This window comes from Microcaecilia unicolor, chromosome 13 (assembly GCF_901765095.1).
Source record: "Microcaecilia unicolor chromosome 13, aMicUni1.1, whole genome shotgun sequence".
Classification (NCBI taxonomy): domain Eukaryota; kingdom Metazoa; phylum Chordata; class Amphibia; order Gymnophiona; family Siphonopidae; genus Microcaecilia; species Microcaecilia unicolor.
The window spans coordinates 60,304,973-60,325,439 of record NC_044043.1 but is presented as its reverse complement, the minus strand read 5'-3'; the positions used below and the strand labels follow the sequence as shown (position 1 = coordinate 60,325,439).

At 42.8% G+C, this 20,467-nt stretch overlaps 1 protein-coding gene and 1 long non-coding RNA gene across 2 annotated transcripts in view; one reads left to right on the top strand and one right to left on the bottom strand.

The window, feature by feature from the left end:
* Positions 1-1,337: 1,337 nt before the first annotated feature.
* LOC115482625 overlaps positions 1,338-20,467 on the bottom strand; it is a 55,072-nt gene continuing 35,942 nt past the window's right edge. The window contains exon 3 of the long non-coding RNA XR_003944110.1: positions 1,338-1,454. This is a non-coding gene — a long non-coding RNA (uncharacterized LOC115482625). The remainder of the gene's footprint in view (positions 1,455-20,467) is intronic.
* The window catches only part of SLC13A2 (solute carrier family 13 member 2), a 62,285-nt gene continuing 48,628 nt past the window's right edge, over positions 6,811-20,467 (top strand). Inside the window, exon 1 of the mRNA XM_030222564.1 lies at positions 6,811-6,947. Coding sequence (XP_030078424.1) covers positions 6,846-6,947 — 102 coding nt within the window. The 5' untranslated portion in view covers positions 6,811-6,845. The remainder of the gene's footprint in view (positions 6,948-20,467) is intronic.

The following is a 20,467-nucleotide window of genomic DNA, read 5'->3' as shown; positions in this document are numbered from 1 at the left end:
GGGCTAACTGGGCAAAGTTAGGACTGCTAATTTAAGCAATCCCACTTGCCTGGTTAGTTATGCAGGCATAGGCACTGAATATTGCTGGTGTCCACATAACTTTTAGGACCACCACTGTGCTGCCCAGACAATGCCACGGCAGTGAGAGGGGATATTCATCAGCACTGCCTCAGACTGACTTTTGTCCTTTGGGGTAGGGTCAGTCTGAGGCCCAGGGCTAGCTTTAACCATGAAGCAGACTAGTTGGTTGCCTAGGGCAGCAGCTTCTGGGAGGCATCAAAGAGCAGCTGCTGTCCAAGCAAAACCATAGATTCTGACAACCATGCAAATGCAAAGAACCATCAGCAGGTACATTTACTTGCAGGGAGGATAATTGTAAAATAGCATACTTACTCAGGTAAATGGCTTTTGGAAATTGCCCTCACTAGGTATACGTATTCCAAACAAAGTTCAGTATTTAAGCATGGGGGTAAATATTCAGCCTGCGTCAGAGTGTTTTTAAAATGCAAAATTGACCCAAGATATTCAGTGCTGGGCCAGCTTTTGAATTGAGCTAAATTCACCCACTTAGCTATGCGAGTCCCAGCCCTGAATATTGCTGACACCCGCATAACCCCTGGCTCCTCCCCAACTCTGCCCCCTGTACCACCCCTGACCTTCCCACTTTTTCTTGCCTGGTTAAGTGCCACGGAATAATGTTAGGCAGTCCCAGGTCATATAAGCGGTCAGGTGCCTCTCCTGCCCACTTAAATCTCTTTGAATATTGGCCGGACAATGTCTAATTATGTATTTTTATCAGATTGTTGTTTGAGGGGTGATTATGATTGTTGAATTTGATTATCAAAATCTTAAGAGAGGGTTAAGGATCTGAATGTTAATGGGGGGAAAGGACAATTCTGAAGGCTTGCCTAAGTTTATACGTTATCAGTGTCCCTGCTGAGGCCAGAATGACTACGAGTCTCAGTGTTCAGAGCAGGACTTTAGTCTCTGAGTTCTGCATGTGCAGTGGCCCCTATTGTTCCTATCAGATAAACCTCTTCAGGGCCAGAACTTTACATAACTAAAGTGTACTGTTAACTGTGTAGTCTGCAAGTTGTAACATTTCCGAAATGTGTCCTTTTTATATACAATACATGTGTAGAACTGATTTCTAAGTGACTGTGATATCATTTTAATTCTGGAATGATACAATTGGAAACGATTTGCGCAATGCCAAAAATGCTACCACAGGGAAAACAAAGAGGTGCTTCACTTGTGTACACATGCCAGTCTGTGCATATAAGCAGCATGTGAATGTGTGCAAATGTACTTACAATAGCTGTACTGATAAGGCAATATAAGGATTTCACAAACCGCCAGATCAGAGATGTCAGTTCTCACCCATTTTTTGAGGTTTTCTCACTCACATTTTTGTGCCCAGTTTTCTCCATCATCATTGCGTTCAGGAGACAAGCCTAAAAGAAGAAAGGTCAAGTGGATGCCATGAGTAGCAATATAAACATTCAAAGGTTAGCTGTAGTGTATAAAGCTGAAGGTGTCCCTGAGAGCTAGATGCACTAACTCCATGGAAAGAGCCCTTCCCTTACCGATCCCTTAGCGAATCGGTAAAAAACGGGCATGCATGAAGGAAATCACATGCAAATGAGCTGCTTGCTGTTAGCTCATTTGCACTTGATTTCCTTCCTAAGGAGGGGAAGCCAGTCGGCCAGCTGAGCATGCCAAAGACAACTTCATAAACGTCCTTCACTCAAAAAAAAGGACGTCCCTGATGAGCACGTGGACGTTTTTCCCTTCAGATTTTGTGATGGGCGTCCTTCTCTTGGATGTGCTTTTCTTACGTGCCCGAAATGACCACGCCGGAGAGAATCGGGGATCAGGACATGCGAGGATGTCCAAATCAAAACTATTTGGACGTCCCTTTTGATTATGCCCCTCCAGGTCTCGCTCAGCCAATCACAGCGCGTTTAGCTGTCACTACTACAGATATTGCCCACAGTTTTTTCACCATCTGAGTACTATGGGGCACTCCATGATCGGTGCAACCAATACATGGATTAGGAGCACAGTTACCACTCCCATCGTGGTTTCTTTATCTGGGGTTTCCAACTCGGTCCCTTTTATAGAGCGGCAGTAAGCTCAGTTCGAGCTTACCGCTCTCTCTTCTGGGACTACTGTCAGCCCAATGCGGCTGCCAGTGGTAGTCCCGCCCCGAGCGTGTGCCATTTCCAGGGGAAAAAGAAAACCCCTGGAAATGACTTGCGTGGCAGTAACCCAGTGGTAATCTGGCATCGCCACTGCCAAGTTAGCGTGGGAGCCCTTATCACCTCAGTGGGTGATGGTAAGGGCTCCCCATCACATGGCCATGCAGTAAGAGTTCCTTTACCGCATGGCCTGGGGTCTTTTTACCCGCTGCAGTAAAAAGGGCTCTGGTGAGTAGGAAAAATGGCCCCATGCCGGTAGAGCATGGCCCTTTTTCCCACAGCTTGGTAAAAGGACCCCTCAGTGACAGAAGAATCATATTTTGGTCAGACAATGAAGCAGTGATCGCTGTCATTAACAAGCAAACTGTTATGTGCCCCAGAGTTATTGAGCTGCTCATTGTTTTTGTTTTATGATGCCTGCAGCTTACCATAAAGGTATGAGCAAAACACATCCCAGGGCTGGAAAATAGTTTGGCCGATGCTCTATCACATTTTCAATTTTCTCTGTTTTGACAGCTGGCACCAAGCACCTATAGCAGTCTCCTCCCCCTCCCCCCCCCCCCCGAGGTTTGGAGCTTAGCCAACCCACAATGCAGAAGCTGATTCGACAATCAGTAGCCCCCTCAACTTGGAGCGCTTATCAGCAGGACTCCAGGATGTGCTACAGTTTCCTATGGCATTAAGGATGGCAGCCCGGCCCTGTCCTGGAAGGTCAACTAGCTGATTGGCCATTTTTTCCTTATGCGGGAGCACATGAATCATGTTATGAGAGCCTCTTCCTTGAGGAAGCTTACTGTGAAACCTGGCCACGTCGGTGGAGGTTCTTCTGTGGTCAAAGGCTGCCGCCGTATAAAGATAAGTTTGTGCTACAATGCACGTTTCGTATACTTCTAAAATGCTGTTATAATGTGCAGCCAGGAGATACTGAAAGATTAAAAAGAAAAGCTATGAAAAAACTAAAAAAATATATAAAATCAGGGTGATCTCATGAAGATTTGCACCACAACCATTTCTTTGAAAAAGACAGAACAAAATTGTTCATATGGTGTGTGCTGCAGTCAGGTCTGATGATCCCCATAAAATCAAATAAAGTATTTATCTCATTGCATTTATAAGATAATTATGATGAAGTTCCGGATGTTTGGGACACTAAGTAAAGTCAGCTAGACAGTAAGGCATATGTGGACTGAGGGGGTCTTTTATTAAAGCTTAGCTCGAGTTATCTGCAACAGGGCCCATCTTATTCCTATGGGACCTGTTGCAGATAACTCGAGCTAAGCTTTAGTAAAAGCCCCCCTGAGCCACATAGTTGAAGGAGACACTAACATGCAACCTAGCTGGACATCGTGATAGCCAGTCATTGTGCATCTATAGAGGGCAGCATGCCCCTGCTGGCTGATGGCGGGGCAAAAAGCACAGGACATTAAGGACTATGGCTTAGGTGCTCTCTAGAATTACAGATGTTTGTTAATAAAGCTGCTGCCTTGTTTTGCCCACATTTAAATGAAGTTCATTGTTGTCAATAAAGCTGTTGCCTTGTTTTGCACACTTTATGAACAAAGTTCCTTTTTATTACGTTGGCTGGAAGTTGTGAGTGCAGTGGGAGGCCCATATGCTAAGCTTTTTAAAGTATTTTTGCTAGTCCCGTGCTAATTTTTCCATTAGTGCATGACACTGGCAAAAATATTATGCGGGAGCGCTTCCTGCCTCCTATTTAGAAGGCACTAAGTGCTCCTTCATTTAAGTCTGCATTAGCCAGTTAGCGTGTGCTAATGTGAACACGCTAGCTGGATAACATTTCCATGCCGATTCACCTAAGACATTCCCCCCTTCTGAAAATTTTGTTTAACAAAATAGCACACAACACATGCTGTCAGGCAAATTACCATGTTTTTTCCAACATTAAGCACACAGCACAATGTGGTTTGTTTGTTTGTTTGTTTGTTTATTTATTAGGATTTATTTACCGCCTTTTTGAAGGAATTCACTCAAGGCGGTGTACAGTAAGAATAGATCAAGCATGAGCAATAGACAATTACAGCAGTGAAAATATTAAAAAACAATACAAAGTATGGCATGGTATACTATTTACAATGTCAACACAATAGGTAATAGAACATTATAGGTGATAGCGAATGGTAAAGCAAAGATGTAACATATAGAAGGGTAAGAAAGTAGGAAGAGTTAGAAAGTAAGGTGATTGATTTAAAGAAAGTTGCAAATGAGGTCAGAGAAATGGTTAAATGTTATCTCAGCTAGAGTAGGAGTGGATAAAGTAGGAGTATAGTAAAAAGGACCCTGCACATATCACCAGAATCTGTAAGTAACATACTCATCTGTGTCTTGCACACAGAACATCCTCCATACAGTTCAGGACACACATATTCTGGCATACCTCACTGATGTAGGGTCTCTGGCCTAGGAAAGTTTGGCTCTAAGAAGGAACAAGACACAGAGAGATGGGAAAGGGGGATAATGGGTATGAAAGAAGGATGATAGGGAGAAGGGAGAATTGGGAGGAAAGGGAGAAAGAGCAAGAAGGGACAGAGAAATACTGGTAAATTTGCCTGCTGTACCTACACTTGTCTCTTATAGGTTGAGTGAAGCCACTGAGAAGTTTGTTCTCTGTCTCCATCTTCTGACAAGACAGTATAAACTCATGCATCTGGATTGGCCTTGCAGAATGATAAGGAAACAGAAATTGAGATAAACTGAAGGTCCACTGCTGTGCACTATCACGCTAAAGATCTCCAGTTCATAATAGGAACCTTCTGCTACCTAGGTCAAGGGTCAAGAGTTGTGGGTAGTGAGGGAGTCATGGCCATTGGTGGTAGGATTCAGAGCCCATGGTTGCAGGGTTTCAAAAGAAGCCCTGATGGCATGACCTTGGCTCAGAACCATCACAGTAATGATCAGACTAGGTATGTTAAAGGAGGCTCACGACTCCTGATGTCAGCCCTAGTAATGATTGAGCTGGAATTACAAAAGAACAGGAGGAAACTGCTGGATAAAATAACAGATTAAAAATAGCTTTTCCACAGATAATGTTTATGATTTTTGATAAACACTTGTTTATGATATGCTATTGCACATCTTCAAGGGAAAGGGGAGGGGAAAGCTTATTTTCTTTTCCTGAAAGGCCTTGTAGTATAACTTTGTATGCAAGCAGAACCTTGTGAAAATGTCAGACTCTAGTTCTCAGGTACTGGGCAGGAGGAAGCCCAGAGGAAGCCAGTGATTTAGCACAACTTAACAGGATCAATCCCACTTATGATACTACAAAGAGGAGGGGGTGGCTCAAAAGGACAATGGTGCTACTATTGTATGAGGAAACAAGATAGCCAAAAAAGAGAGACAGGTGGGAGTAAACTGATCCCCCTTTTTCCCCCTGTTGGTGAAAAACTTTCTCCCCCCCCCCCCTCCAATTGAAAAGCAAAGGGCCCCCAGTAAACAGACTGTAAGAGAGCAAAGGTTAAAGAAGTATATAAAAATTAAATTAGTATGTTATTACACGCATTTTCCACTCCTCTTTCTGCCACAGTAGATAGTCCAGGCATAGACTGGTGCCCATCCTCCTCACCTGCTCCCACCTCAAATAAATGTTTCTTCATGATGCAGCATATTTTCACTTTCAGTTGTCAGATAAATGTCTGTCTGATCACTCACTGTGTTAAATGGCTATGAGGCACAGGTAATTCATGGGAATATTCTAAAGAATACTGCAAGGAAAGATGGGAGAACATGAGAATCCTACCCTGAACTTCTCTCTTTTAACTGTAGACAATCAGGCTTATTTTCGAAAGGGAAGGACGCCTATCTTCCAACACAAATCCCGAGGTCACCCAAATCGGCATAATCGAAAGCCGATATTTTTGCGTCCTCAACTACTTTCCATCACTGGGATGACCAAAGTTCACAGGGGTGTGTTGGCAGTGTACCGAAGGCAGGATGGGGGCATGGTTAAGAGATGGGCAACCTCGGCCGATAGTGGAAAAAAGAATGGTGTCCCTCAAGAGCATTTGGTCGACTTTACTTGGTCCCTTTTTTTTTCACGACCAAGCCCTCCTTTTGAACTGCATCTACTCTGTGTCTACAGTTCAGAGACATGAAACTCTGTGTCTTCACCCCAACAAGAAGATGGCTTACTAGTGGTCTATACAGAGGATTACCCACCTCCTAGTCTACTATTAGCTTTTCAATGTTCTTTAACTGTCCTTAGTCAGTTACAATCTTCCATCTACAAGAGACAGGTCAGTTCCATGACAACATATTTGGACATGATCTCACAGAAGACCAGATTGGTTTTGATCTTGGAAGTGACATGCCTACAGCTGTTCCTTTTCCTAGTTTTAAGACAGTGAGAAAGCACCAAGGCGAACTGCTGAAAGGGTTAATTCTGCTGAGCTTCACTGGAACCATAAAGCAATAGAATCTTCCTGCTCAACATCTTTCCTTTTTGGCGTCTCTGTCTCCTCCTTGTTTGTTGCTTACCTTGGCAGAATTTGTTGGCTGAAAGCCAAATTGCATAGCTGCTTAGGTCAATAGTTAATTACCTGCCTGTATTTAAATAGTTTTGAGGAAGTGTTCTGTCTTTCTTCCCACACTACTTTTATCTCCAGAGTGAAGCAGCATCGGGGGAATAGGATGGCTTCCTTTTGGAGAGGACTGTGGGCTTACAGAAATTACCTTTTTGTCTTTCTGACCCCGCTTCTCCTTCTACCTCTGCCTCTAGTCATTCCCACTAAGGTAAGAAGGGTCTCCAAATCGGTCAGGTCCCAGTCCAGAATCCAGTTCTAAAACGTAAAGCAGGAAGGATACCTGTTAAGGGAAGGGGAGCGTGCCAGTTCTTCCTAAAACTAATCCACAAAGAGGTGTATTTTCAAAGCACAAACTTACAAACTTCCATAGTAACATATGGAACTTTGTAAGTCTAAGTGCTTTGAAAATGAGCCACATAGCCAGTTATGCAAACAAATTATGGGAAAATGAATATAAAACGTATAAAGGCTGCAAGGATCCATAAACAAGTTACTTTCTCAGACAGGAATAATGGTTTATTGGAAAGGGCAAATGAAGATTGTATGCTTTACAGGTAATTATTAAAATGAGCCCTTGTATTTCCGTGTAGTATTTAAATAGCAAAGCAAAGGGTAGGCTGAGCTCCTTCCTAAATTCTTAATTTTAAGAAATGACTGCAGAGGACTTTGCAACTTACTGAAGCTCTGAGGTTATAAAGCTGTTAGAAATCGAAAGCTACCTATAGCAAAGGCAGAAATAGGAATAAGGTAAACCTGGGTACAGATTTTAAAATGTTCTGGTACAGGCAGAACTGAAGATTGACTTGGGGACCTATTTTTTCCCCCTTTGTGCTATGTCTAGTCCTTTTTCAGTGATCCCGGCTTCCTATATGTACTATGTCAACTGCTTTGATCTGCTCAGTTAGCAAAGGCGGTATAGCAAATGCTAATAAACAAACAAAATAATAATGCAATTCCTTAAAACTATAATATATTCAGATTTGTCAGTCACCTTCCCAAAACACGCTGGAGGAGACTTACAGTAAAAATTTAAAAAACACAAAAATTAAAGTCATTCAGTATATGACTTTGTCCTATTTGGAATCTCCTTTGTTCAAACACAGCCAGCCACATTAAACAGAGTGAAAGGAGAGAGAAATCTTTGAGGTCAAGCAGGTCAGACAGGCACATGGTACTAAACTGCGGTAAAAGGGGGCCTGTGCTAGCGTCAGTGAGTGTTTTTCATGCATGCTGGGGCCCCTTTCACCACAGCGGGTAAAACGTTGTCTTTTTTCTTGAAAAGAAATGGCCATGTGGTAAGTGAACCACTTGCTGCACAGTCATTTGGGGGGGGGGGGCACTTACCGGCACCCATTGAGGTGGTAGTAAAGGCTCCCGTGCTAACCCGGCGGTAACCGGACAGCGCGATCACTGCTGGGTAAGCACCAGCTCTACAAAAATAGAAAATATATTTGTATCACAAGAAATGGCGTGTGCTGGTGGGAGGGGAACTATCACTGGGCTCCTGCAGTAGCCCGGTGGTAGTTCCGGATTGGCGCATAGCAAGCCTGTTGCTGTAAACCACAAGGGAGTGGAGGAGTAGCCTAGTGGTTAGTGCAGTGGACTTTGATCCTGGGGAACTGAGTTCAATTCCCACTGCAGCTCTTTGTGACTCTGGGCAAGTCACTTAACCCTGCATTGCCCCTGGTACAAAATAAGTACCTGAATATATGTAAACTGCTTTGAATGTAGTTGCAAAAACCTCAGAAAGGTGGTATATCAAGTCCAATTTCCCTTTCCCCCTTTAGTAAAAGGGCCCCTTACTACATTTTTAATGCAAAAATTGATGTGCAGTAAGTGCAAAATCTGTGTGGTAAATACATCTGCCCTTTATATAACGAACAGGACACAAAACACATGGGCACCAAGTTACAGGCTTCGATTGACAGTGTGGGCCCTCCATGCTAGAAGCCATAGACCATGTAGCACAGCCCTAGACACTAACTGACACAATGACAGCTGGCTGGAGTAGTGCAACTGTTTCACATCCTCCCTCCCCCACACCGATGCAGCACCCACACCCACACCCACACCCCTGACACAGACCCGACCACCCCCCTCAATGTGGCATTTCCACCCCCTGACACAGACCCGACCTCCTGACACAGATAAAACCCCCACTCATGCAGCACCCACACCCCTCATACACAATCCTAGAACTCCAAAGGCACATCCAGTCCTCTCAATACAGACCAACACTCTTTGATCCCCCTATGACAGTTCTGACCCACGATCAACATCGAGATGCTGTTACAACCAGCCCACCCCCTTACTCAAATCCTGCCCTTTAGACCTTAGCAGACATTCCGTCTGCCAGAACCCTACCCTCCCCACACCTCCAACCCTCCCCTGAGACTTACCTGGGACTCCAGCGTGGGAGTCAGCATTGGTAGTTGAGTGGTCCCCGGTGGCAGGTCCCTGGTTGGCACCCAAATCCAAAATGGCCCCAATGACCCCTAATGAATCTCCATATTTGGAAGAATGACCCCTATTAGTAGCATCATGAGACTACTGCTAGGCATCATCAGAACCATTTTTGATTTTTTTTACTGTGATTTCTTAAAAGAGGGTATTAATGGGCACAGTCCCAGCCAAGAAAATGCGGTTATTTTTTTCCACTTACTTATTGCTCACCATTTGTCATGCTAGGAGTGATGCACATCAATAAACATCGAGGTATAATAAAAGTTTGTAAAATAAAACAAACATAGATTATAAAAAAAGGTAAAAACAAACATTAAAATAAAGCTATAAAATCCAGAAACTAAAAAAATAAGAAAATGAAGAAGGAGGACAAAATCTAAAAGGTAGACACAGAAGAACAGAGATGCAAGGCGAATCAGGGTCTCTATCCTAATGAGCTTGCAATCTATGGAAAGCCTTACCAAATAAAACAGTTCAAAGACAATTCTGGAACATTTACACAGCTCTAGCAGTGGCACATGTAAGTATACACTCACCTGTGAAAGTGCCAGCAGGGTTCCTAAGTGCTATTCTGTGTGTGTAGGTGGCATAGCATGTAAATGCAAGGGGGGCTTTCACATAGGCAGAGTGTGGGCAGGCAATGGGTAGAGCTGCCCTTTACAGAATACTGGAATCTACATGTGTTTCTGCCACATTTATGTGACCACAGTTATGCCAGGCTTATATGTTAGGTACACCAATACCGGATACCCAGATGCCAGTAGAGAATATGTTTTCACCATGCAGCATCAGGGTATCTAAATATAAATTGCCCCCGTCACGATTAATTGGTTAATAATTTTTTCCCTGTAGAAAGGCATGAGTAATCTGAAATTATTCAATTTTGAATTCATAATTGACCACTGGTTATCGCCATTATCATTCCCCTTGTGAAGAATAATTGTTTGGATATCTCACAATATGCTTCTGTGCATGGCCAAAAAAATTCTGTTTTTGTTGGTTTTTCATATTTGTTTCACCTATTCTTTACTTACATGCAAGTTGTCACCCTGATTTTATTAAAGCCACAAAAAATTGCGCATGCAAATTTAGGTATGCCCCCGATTTGCATGTGCAATTTAATAGAATAACAAGCCAATTAGTGCCAATAACGACAAGGGGATAAAATTTGTCCCCATCCCCACCCTGTCCCTGTGGGTTCTGTCTCCATCCTCACTCTGTCCCCACAGGTTCTGTCTCTATCCCTGTCCCGTCCCCGCAGGACCCGTCTCCATTCCGCCCCATCCCCACCCTGTCCCCGTGGGCTCTGCTCTCATCTGCAAAAGCCTTGAACACATGATTTTATATTTAAATCTTTATATTAAAGTATAAAAAGGAACAATATGCTATGCAACTGTTGAGTATAAATTACAAACAGAAAACAATAATAACAATGAGCAACTATAATAAACCCTCCCACCACCACCACCCTCTACCCTTCCAAGCCCAACAACAGCTGACTTCTACTACCCCAAGGAATCCTAATCCACCCTGTTAAAATGTCCAGGGGTACAAAATACAACCTGTTCTCTATGCCCTAGAGGGGAGAAATATGCCCTATGAAGCACTGCTATGATTTTTAAAGAAGTCATCAACAATCTCAGGATTTAGTCTAGCTTTCATATCTTCCACAGTCCTTCCTGCAACAGAAGATGTCTTCTTAGAAGATGTGCTGGTAGCAGGATGTACAGGATTCCCCATGCAAATTTTGCTAGCTGTGGCCAGCATGTTTGTTTGTTTTTCCAAAAAATAAAAATATTGTTGTCTGCATCAATCGAACATAAATAACAGTCCAGTTCATTAACAGGCTTCAAAGTTGAAAGAGCCACGGGGACAAAGTTTGTCCCCGTCCTCACGGGCTCTGTCCCCATTCCCACTCCGTCCTTGTGGGATCTGTCTCCATCCCCACCCCGTCCCCATGGGATCTGTCTACGCCCAATCACTGCGGGCTCTGTCCCCATCCCCATCCCCGCAGGTCCCTGTCCCCTGTCATTATCTAGTCATAAATAAATATATATATAATATGGGTGCTGGGCATGGGCATTTGCACCACATTTTCACTGGTGCAAATGGCAGCGCCTAAATTTACATACAACTTCTCTGCTTACACATTATTGTATAAACCATGCTGAACTTTAGGGGTGGCTTAGGCGGTTTTTTTCGGCACCAATGTTTTAGGCGCCATTTATAGAATCTAGCCCTGTATGTGCACTTGAACATTTTTAAGCATACAAATGAATTGTACATACATTAATTCATAGCTATACATGTGTAGAGATTTGTGCACACTAAGCCCCGGATTCTATACATGACACTGAAATTTCACTGCGGATCCAAGATGTATGCACAATCAAATTAACAAGCCATTAGCTATCAATCAATTGACCTTAACTATCAATCATTGAAGTTAATTGGCACTAATTTAAATTCAAATACGAATAATCCAGGGCTCTGCTATGCTAAATCCTACAGAAACAAGCACTTGCCCTCCCAATATTCAAAAGCATTTTACCAGCCAGGATCGGCACCTGGCTGGTTAAATACTCCATAACTGACTATCCACAAATTTTTGGATATGACCCGCTGAAAATTCGCAGTTAGCAGCTAGCAGAAAGCCAGTTATATCATGCTATGTAACCGGCTATCTGCCGATTTTCAGCACATTGCCAGCTAAGTTTGGCAGCGGTATTTGACCACTAAACTTCAGCTTGGCGGGTTAAGTTTAAACCAGCCAAAAAATAAACTGGATATTCAACTCCGATCACTGGAAACGGCCCAGCTCTGAATATCGAGGCTCAGCTCCGACCACGGGAGTAAGCAGGGCTAACTCCTGGTCTGAATATTGGGCCCTTGACCTCTGATTTCACACTGCTTCTTTTATTATTGGTTATGTTAAAGTTCAAAGCCCATTGTTCGTGTACAGCTGTAATTGTTATGCTCTTTCACTGATACATGCTTAGGAACTGCAGGCATGGTTAACATCTTTTGGGGTTCCTCTCAACCATTTTGCTTAACATTTTTGTACAGCCTTTAGGTTCCATCATCTGGCAGGTTGCTTTTGAGCATTACAACTGCGCTGGTGACATTCAGAGTCTCATTGCTAACTGCTCTTGATTCACTGAGTGCCTTGTTTTGCCCTGATTAATGATTGGATGCAGTCTAACAGACTGAAGCTTAGGGACCATTTTACTAAACTATGGTAAACAGCAGTAGGGCTCTCACTAATGGTGACAAAACTTAAGCTTTTAAAATTTAATTTGAAAACTTCTTCTCACAATTGTACAATAATGTCTTCATGTCAGAGGCTGTGACCTAATAAATGAAATTACTGAATTGTTGATACAGTGCTTGTGAACAAAATGTTTCCTAGTACGTATCATTTGTAAATGGTCATTTTATTCAACAATTATGTACAATTTATGTAGCATTGCAGCTTTAAGTGTGACTTCTTTGGTAGTATTGCTGTGTACCAGTGGCGTACCAAGGGGGGGGGGGCGGTGGGTGCGGTCCGCCCCGAGTGCATGCCGCTGGGGGGGTGCCGCGCGCCTGTCAGCTCTTCGTTTTCATGCTCCCTTTGCCCCGGAACAGGTTACTTCCTGTTCCGGGGCAGAGGGAGCATGAAAACGAAGAGCCGGCAGGCGCGTGGCACCCCCCACCCCCAGCGGCATGTACCCGGGGGGGGGGGTTCTTTCACCAGGGGATCGGGGGGTTTTTCGCCGGTGGGCGGGGCGTCGTGCTATTCCGGGGGGGGGGCGCTGCACCCGGGGGCGGGGTGCATCGGCGATCCGCCCCAGGTGTCAGCCCCCCTAGGAACACCACTGCTGTGTACTACCATAATTTTAGCGAAAGGTAAGCAGTCAGCACTGTAACGGCTAATGGTGACATATGTAGCTGTCAGTAGTCACTAGTGGACATGTGGTTTAGGAAGGGGATGTGAGGGTTTCACTGGTCAATTAAAGGGGTGCAGGAACCAAAAAAGGTTAAGAACCTCTGCTCTAGGCACTTGTTTGTGGCATTCCACAAGGCTCTATCTTATCGCCTATTTTATGTGATCTTTTTCTATCCCCTATGGCAACACTTATACAAGAATCAGGGATCGCTTTCTATTTATATGCGGATGATATTCTGCTTTTGTATCATATGGATAGGGTGAGTCTAGATATTCATCCATTACAGAAATTACTACTACTACTATTTAACATTTCTAAAGCGCTACCAGGGTTGCGCAGCGCTGTACAATTAACAAAGAAGGACAGTCCCTGCTCAAAGGAGCTTACAATCTAAAGGACAAAAAGTGCAGTCAATCAAGATTGAGGCGTCTAGATTTCCTGGATAGAGGTACAATGGTTAGGTGCCGAAAGCGACATTGAAGAGGTGGGCTTTGAGCAAGGATTTGAAGATAGGCAGTGGCGTACCAAGGAGGGGGGTGGTGAGGCGGTCCACCCCGGGTGCATGCCACTGGGGGGGGGGGGGTTGCCGCGCGCCGGTCAGCTTCATTTGTTTCCATGCTCCCTCTGCCCCGGAACAGGAAGTAACCTGTTCCGGGGCAGAGGGAGCATGGAAATGAACGAAGCTGACCGGCGCGCAGCACCCCCCCCCAGCGGCGTGCACCCGGGGGGGGGTTCTTTTGCCGGGGTGGGGGGTGTCCTTTTGCTGGGGGGGGGGGGGGTCATGCCGCACTGGGGGGGGCACTGCACCCGGGGGGTCGGGGCACATCGGCGATCCGCCCCGGATGTCAGCCCCCCTAGGAACGCCACTGAAGATGGGTAGGGAGGGGGCTTGGCGTATGGGCCCAAGGAGTTTATTCCACGCATAGGGAATATGCGTAGAATAAACTCCCTGTGCTATAGAATTCAGAAATGTCTGAATTCTATAGCACAGTGGCTTAGTCACCATCATTTTGTGCTAAATTGTGATGAAATGGTAGCTTGCTGGTTATCTGGTCATCATATCAGTCTAACTTTTGGTCTTCAATTATTTGGTACTACTATTACCCTTTGTTTAAAGTTTTCATTATCTTGGAATAATTTTTGACTCCCAGCTGACATTTCATTTTCAAGTGTATGCAGTTTGCAAATCTTTTTTTAAATTTTGTGACAGTTACAGTTAGCCTGTTCCTTCTTTGACCGTGAGGAATTTCATTCAGTTATTCTTTCTCTTCTTATCACTAGGATTAATTACTGTAATATTAGTTATTTGGGGGTTACTAAATCAACCTTTAAAAGATTACAAATACTACAAAATACTGCTGTTTGTCTCCTATATAATTTGCATAAGACAGATCATGTTACTCCTAAGCTGAAACACCATCACTGGCTCCCTGTGGAATATAGAATACATTTTGCTTTTAGCGCCTTTCGGATGGATTCTCCAGCAGGCTTATCATATCTTACTATTCCTTATACACCAAACTGTGCCCTCAGATCCATCAATGGTATTACCTGGGCCTCAGGCAGCCCAGTTAGGTACTACCAGATATTCTATCATGTAGCACCAGCTTTATTTATTTATTTGTGACATTTATATCCCACTTTATCCCAAACAAGGTTGAGTTCAATGTGGCTTACGATAAACAGTATACGATACATAACAAAGAATAATGCATAAGAAAGTAATTTGTTGTAAGAATCCAGTTTTACAATACAGTATCATAAACGTACTGGGATAGCTATGGCTGTTAACATTTAGAAAATCTATTCTCTATCACTTTCCATCCAAGGAGAATTATCTTCTAACATTTTTAAAGCAGGAGTCAAATCCTGGCTGTTTCAACAAACATATGGTACTTGATTTCAATCTAGGTGGTGGATCTGGACGCTTTCCCTGAAATTATTATGTTGTACCTTATGTTGGGATGATTGTATACTTTACTGTTTTATTGATTGTGTTTCCTTTATGATGTGTATTTTAGCCTGTGAACTGCTTTGTCCTGCAAAGTCAGTTAAAGCAGTATAGTAAGTCAATAATAAACAAAAAGATTTCCATCCTCTGCATTCACCCCTCTCCATTCTTTATCTACCTTCCTCTGCTTCTCATCCCTTGCCTCCAGTCCTGTCTTGTGCCTCCTAGTCCCCCTTTCACTACCTCTGTTTCAACCCTCCCTCACTCTCTTCAAAGTGATCACCCTAAAAAAACCTTTTTTTCAGACATGCTGGAGAAATGGTCCAGTGCACAACCAATACTTGCACCCACAGTACCGCAGCGCACTTTTTGGCATGCCTTTGTAAAAAAGACCTACAGTGCCTTGGATGTTGTAGGGGGAAATAGACATAGGGAAAGCCAGTGCCCCTGGGATCAGTATTATGAATTTTGCTACTATATGGGATTCTGTCAGGTACTTGTGACCTGAATTGGTCACTGCTGGAAGCAGGACAGGGAAAGCGGATGGGATTTGATACACCACCTTTCTGTGGTTACAATCAAAGTGGTTCACATATTATATACAGGTACTTCCTTTGTGCCTGGGGCAATAGAGGATTAATTGACTTGTCCAGAGTCACAAGGAGTGAGAATTGAACCCAGTTCCCCAGGCTGCTGCACTAACCATTAGGCTAGATAAATCATTGGCCTGACCCCTTATGGTTATTCTTATATTCTTATGTACACATGGGCAGGACTCACACTTAAGCACGTAACTTATAAGTTAAGTGCATATCTGTGGATTTACACACTAACTCTTATGCAAGCTCTATAGCAGGCGTGTTTACACCTAAATTATAAGCATAGATCTAAGCTGCTACACTAGTATTAGACGCAAGAAATAGGCACCTGTTTTCCTTTACAGATTAGGCTCCTATCAGACACCTAGTTACAAAAGTGCCTTCTATGTGGGTGCATGCATATTTTATTAACTATGTGCAAACCTCACACTTCGGCCCAACACTGCCCCTGGGAATGCCTACATGCACGTCACATGGAAATGAACATATTCTTTCCTACATGTATACTTGTACCTGTGTATACATCCACACAGTTTTATAACAGCCATTTTCTGTGTGGAAAACATACTTTTCATACAGAAAAGTGCTTTATAAAAATTACCCCCTATGGTCTAGCTTCTTGAAGTTTCCAGTTCAATTTCTATCTGTACTTTTCTGTTTCTAATTAGTGATCATTTATTCTGTGTTTGTGGAGAGTCTGTCTCTTAAGAATTTCTTCATGGTTTAAAGACACACACTGTTTATTCAAGCTCTGATGCTTAACAAGATAGAAAGTGCTACTTGGTAGAACAGAGGTTAAGAGTCAGTTCTGATAGAGATTAAGCAGGGTTCCCCCCAGGACCTTTGAATGAATGGGCACACCACCTGGCTAATTTAACAGAAAATGTTATTCTACCATGCAGTACTCCCCCACTTCCACCTGGCTGGCAAAACTTTCTGAGAACATTGTTAATGAGGATCGATTCGTTATAAAGATCATACTTTTGGGACCAGGGTCATACTTTCATCTACTTATAGATTATAAATGATAAGTGTTATGTTTTAAATATGCACAAATCCAAACAAAATAAATTGTAAGAAAGTAAACAGATTTTATCAGTTTGTAGTGCCATGTATTGTGTACAGGGTGTGGGCATGCTTTTTTCACTTGACCATAGATGCTAAATTACCTGGTTACAGCTCTGATCAAAGAAAAAAGCACCAAGGACCTTAAAAAGAGGGACACCGTTCTTTAATTATGCTTTTTTCACTTGACCATAGATGCTAAATTACCTGGTTACAGCTCTGATCAAAGAAAAAAGCACCAAGGACCTTAAAAAGAGGGACACCGTTCTTTAATTATAAACTTTGATAAAAACAGTCATTGAAGAAAGAACGGTGTCCCTCTTTTTAAGGCCCTTGGTGCTTTTTTATTTGATTGGACTTTTGTTTGTACTTCGTTCCCTCTCTTTGCTATACCTGGTTACAGCTCTGGCCACTTGGCAATAGCCCTGTTTTCTTGCTGGTTTCCAGGAACCTGGACGTTAGGTAGCTGATTAATCATCGTTGGTTCACAAGGTGTGATCCGGTTCCCAAAGCAACTGTTAACTTTCCGAACTCTGCCTCATTTTCATGCCACACAAAGACACGATTCATAATCCACTAGGTCACTCTGAACTGATAGATGTTGAATGCGTTCTGGCATTGCAGAATGTTTCAGGAGTTTCCATGGTACTTCTTGCTACACGTATAAGGACTCATTTTCAAAACAGAAAAATGTCTAAAAAGTGAAAATGTTCAAATCGCTTTTTTCAAAACCCATTTCTATGAAGTTCTTACGCAGTGCATCCAAATTAGAGAGATGCATGGGAGTGGGAACAGCGGGAATCCCACAGGATCCCCTTCATACCTAAGGGGATCCTGTAGGGATGGACCGGAGTCCACGGGGATCCCATGGGGATGGACCCGGTCCTGCAGGGTTCCCACGGAACCACACAGTTGAACCAACCTATGCATTCCCTCCCCGCACATAACTGAAGTCATCCTGGTGGTCTAGTGACTTGCTTTGGGGCAGGAAAGATCCCAACTCTTTCCTGCCCACTGCCACTGATCCATCTCGCTGCCACCGCTTGCTTAAAATGACTGCCGAGACTTCAAGCTGGAAGGGAGGTGGATGCAGAGTGTAGATGCAGGGAGGAGGAGAAAAAAATGAGGCAAGGAGGTTAGATTGAGAACAGGAGATGGTACGAGGTTATCTAGCCTAATAGATTCAAGGCAGTAGGTAGGGATTGCTGTCACACTGGTTCACCCAAAGCAATACCAAAACATTTTTATAGAAATAGAGGACTGCCTATGTGTGGTCCATCTGTAAAATGTCAAAAGCTGTTCTAGTTGGTAGGCAGCGCCTTAAAATGTGGAGGACAAAAGATTTATTTTTTTTTTACTTATTTGACAGCTTTTTAATTTATTTGAAAGCTGATATGTAGATATAAATATGAAATAAAAACTGAATATCACTAAAACAGCTTCAAACATTATTGCTGGTAGAAACAGCACTAATAAAGGCTGTGTTTTGTGTTCATTTTTCTACACTGTTCTACACAATACAGTAATACATGACCAAATTTCAGTGAGGATATCCTATTTACTGATGGGTTCATCTTATCTGTTGTAATCTGCCTTGGGAAGCCTGATGTTATAAAGATTGGAAGTAAAATTAAACTCTCCCTTCACTGGGGCACATGGAATCACATCATCACCTCAGCCATCCAAAACCCACCAAAATACTACTACGGTATACCCACATATAGGTGACACCTGCAGCCATAAGGGTTATTGTAGTGGTGTACAGTTGGGTACAGTAGGTTTTTAATGGGTTTCATAGGGCTCACCATACAATATAAGATGTGTACCTGGGACCTTTTATGTGAAATCCACTGCAGTGCCCCCTAGGGTGCCCCACTGCTCTACTGGGATGTCTGTTGGACCATCTTTGGAATTTAAAGATTATATTTAAATATAAGATAAGTTTTGTACTTTTTTTATTTGAAAAGTTTTTAAGAGGGTTTTTTTTCAGCCTGTCATGTGATTTACCCTTTCAAGTTTTGAGAGTTGATTATATATCCAATGAGGTTCTGATGCTTTTTTCCTCTTTTACTTTATAAAAAAAAAATTGAAGATTTATTCATTGGTTTCTTGTGTTGATATTATTGAAGTGAATCTTTTGCTAGATGTGTTAGAGGCTTATATTCTTTCCCTGCCCACCAGAGAGAGGAGCACAATACTAAATGTTAGATTTATAATCTCAAGATCATGATATCTGCTGTCTTTCTAAGTAAGGGGAGGGGTTAGGGAGGGAGAGGGAGGCAAAAGTTGTTGGAGATTGTTGAAAGGTTGGCCTTGAGTATAGAAGGAAGGAAAGGGATAAGTGGGAGTTTATTAAGGATAAGGGCATGGTTATGATGATGGATCTTTATTTTACTTCTTATGCAATGGTTCTTGAGTTGTGACTGTTATTCATTCAAAAAAGAGATTTCACATAAATATTCTTAACAACCTCCTAGAAGAGTGATATATGATGCAACAACCATTCCATCTTTTCTAAATTGGAGGATAAGGGTCTAATGCCATGACCTTCTCTCCTATGTGCAGGAATATAGATTTCATAAGACTATCGAGTTATGTCTTGTTTATGTAAGTCATTGAAGTGCTTGCAGAGAAATAACCTGGAATTACTTATGGTTCAATTCACCAAATCTAAGGCTGGAAACAAGGCAAATAGCTATTTGAACAGATCAATGAATATGCTATTTGCTATTTGAAACTGAAGCAGAGGTTGTTTTTGGGGGGGGGGGGGAGGAAGGGTGAAAAAAGGGTAAATATATAATGAAGCATTTCAGACCCACCCTACTCTGATCCACAGAATTCAGGAGCTGCTTCATTTCCCTACCTGTGACCCTCATCATCCCTTTAGAGATACAAAGAGGAATTTATGGGCTGCCTGTATAAAAAAATTGCTTTAAAATGGGACTGTCTGTAATTTTTTTTTTTTTTTGCTGTCTTTAGACTAAGCCCACCACTTAGTTTATTTATTTATATTCTGCATAATTACTATGTGGATTACAAAAATACACACATAATCATAAAACCAACATTAAAACAAAGGACAGCCACATTCTCTCGTTCTGCTGTACAATAATTAGTCTCCAGTCAGCTATAAAATAAAATTTAATTCTTCTAATCATAAATGCTTCCACAAACGACTATATTTTCAACAATTTTTTAAACTGGCTTGTATTCCTTATTATCCTAATCTGCTCCGGCAATGAATTTCACAATCTTGAACCCATGATTTAAAACATCTTTTTGCCTTGTCTCTTCAAAATGGGACTTGATATACTGCCTGTCTGAGGTTTTTGCAACTACATTCAAAGCAGTTTACATATATTCAGGTACTTATTTTGTACCAGGGGCAATGGAGAGTTAAGTGACTTGCCCAGAGTCACAAGGAGCTGCAATGGGAATCAAACTCAGTTCCCCAGGATCAAAGTTCACTGCACTAACCACTGGGCTACTCCTCCACTAGCAACATTCCATGTAGAAGCCTGCCCTTGCAGATCAACAACACGGTCGCGCAGGCTTCTGTTTCTGTGAGTCTGACGTCCTGCACATACGTGCAGGACGTCAGACTCACAGAAACAGAAGCCTGCGCGGCCGCGTTGCTGATCTGCAAGGGCAGGCTTCTTCATGGAATGTTACTACTGGAATAGCAACATTCCATGTAGAATGTCAAATAGTAGCAACATTC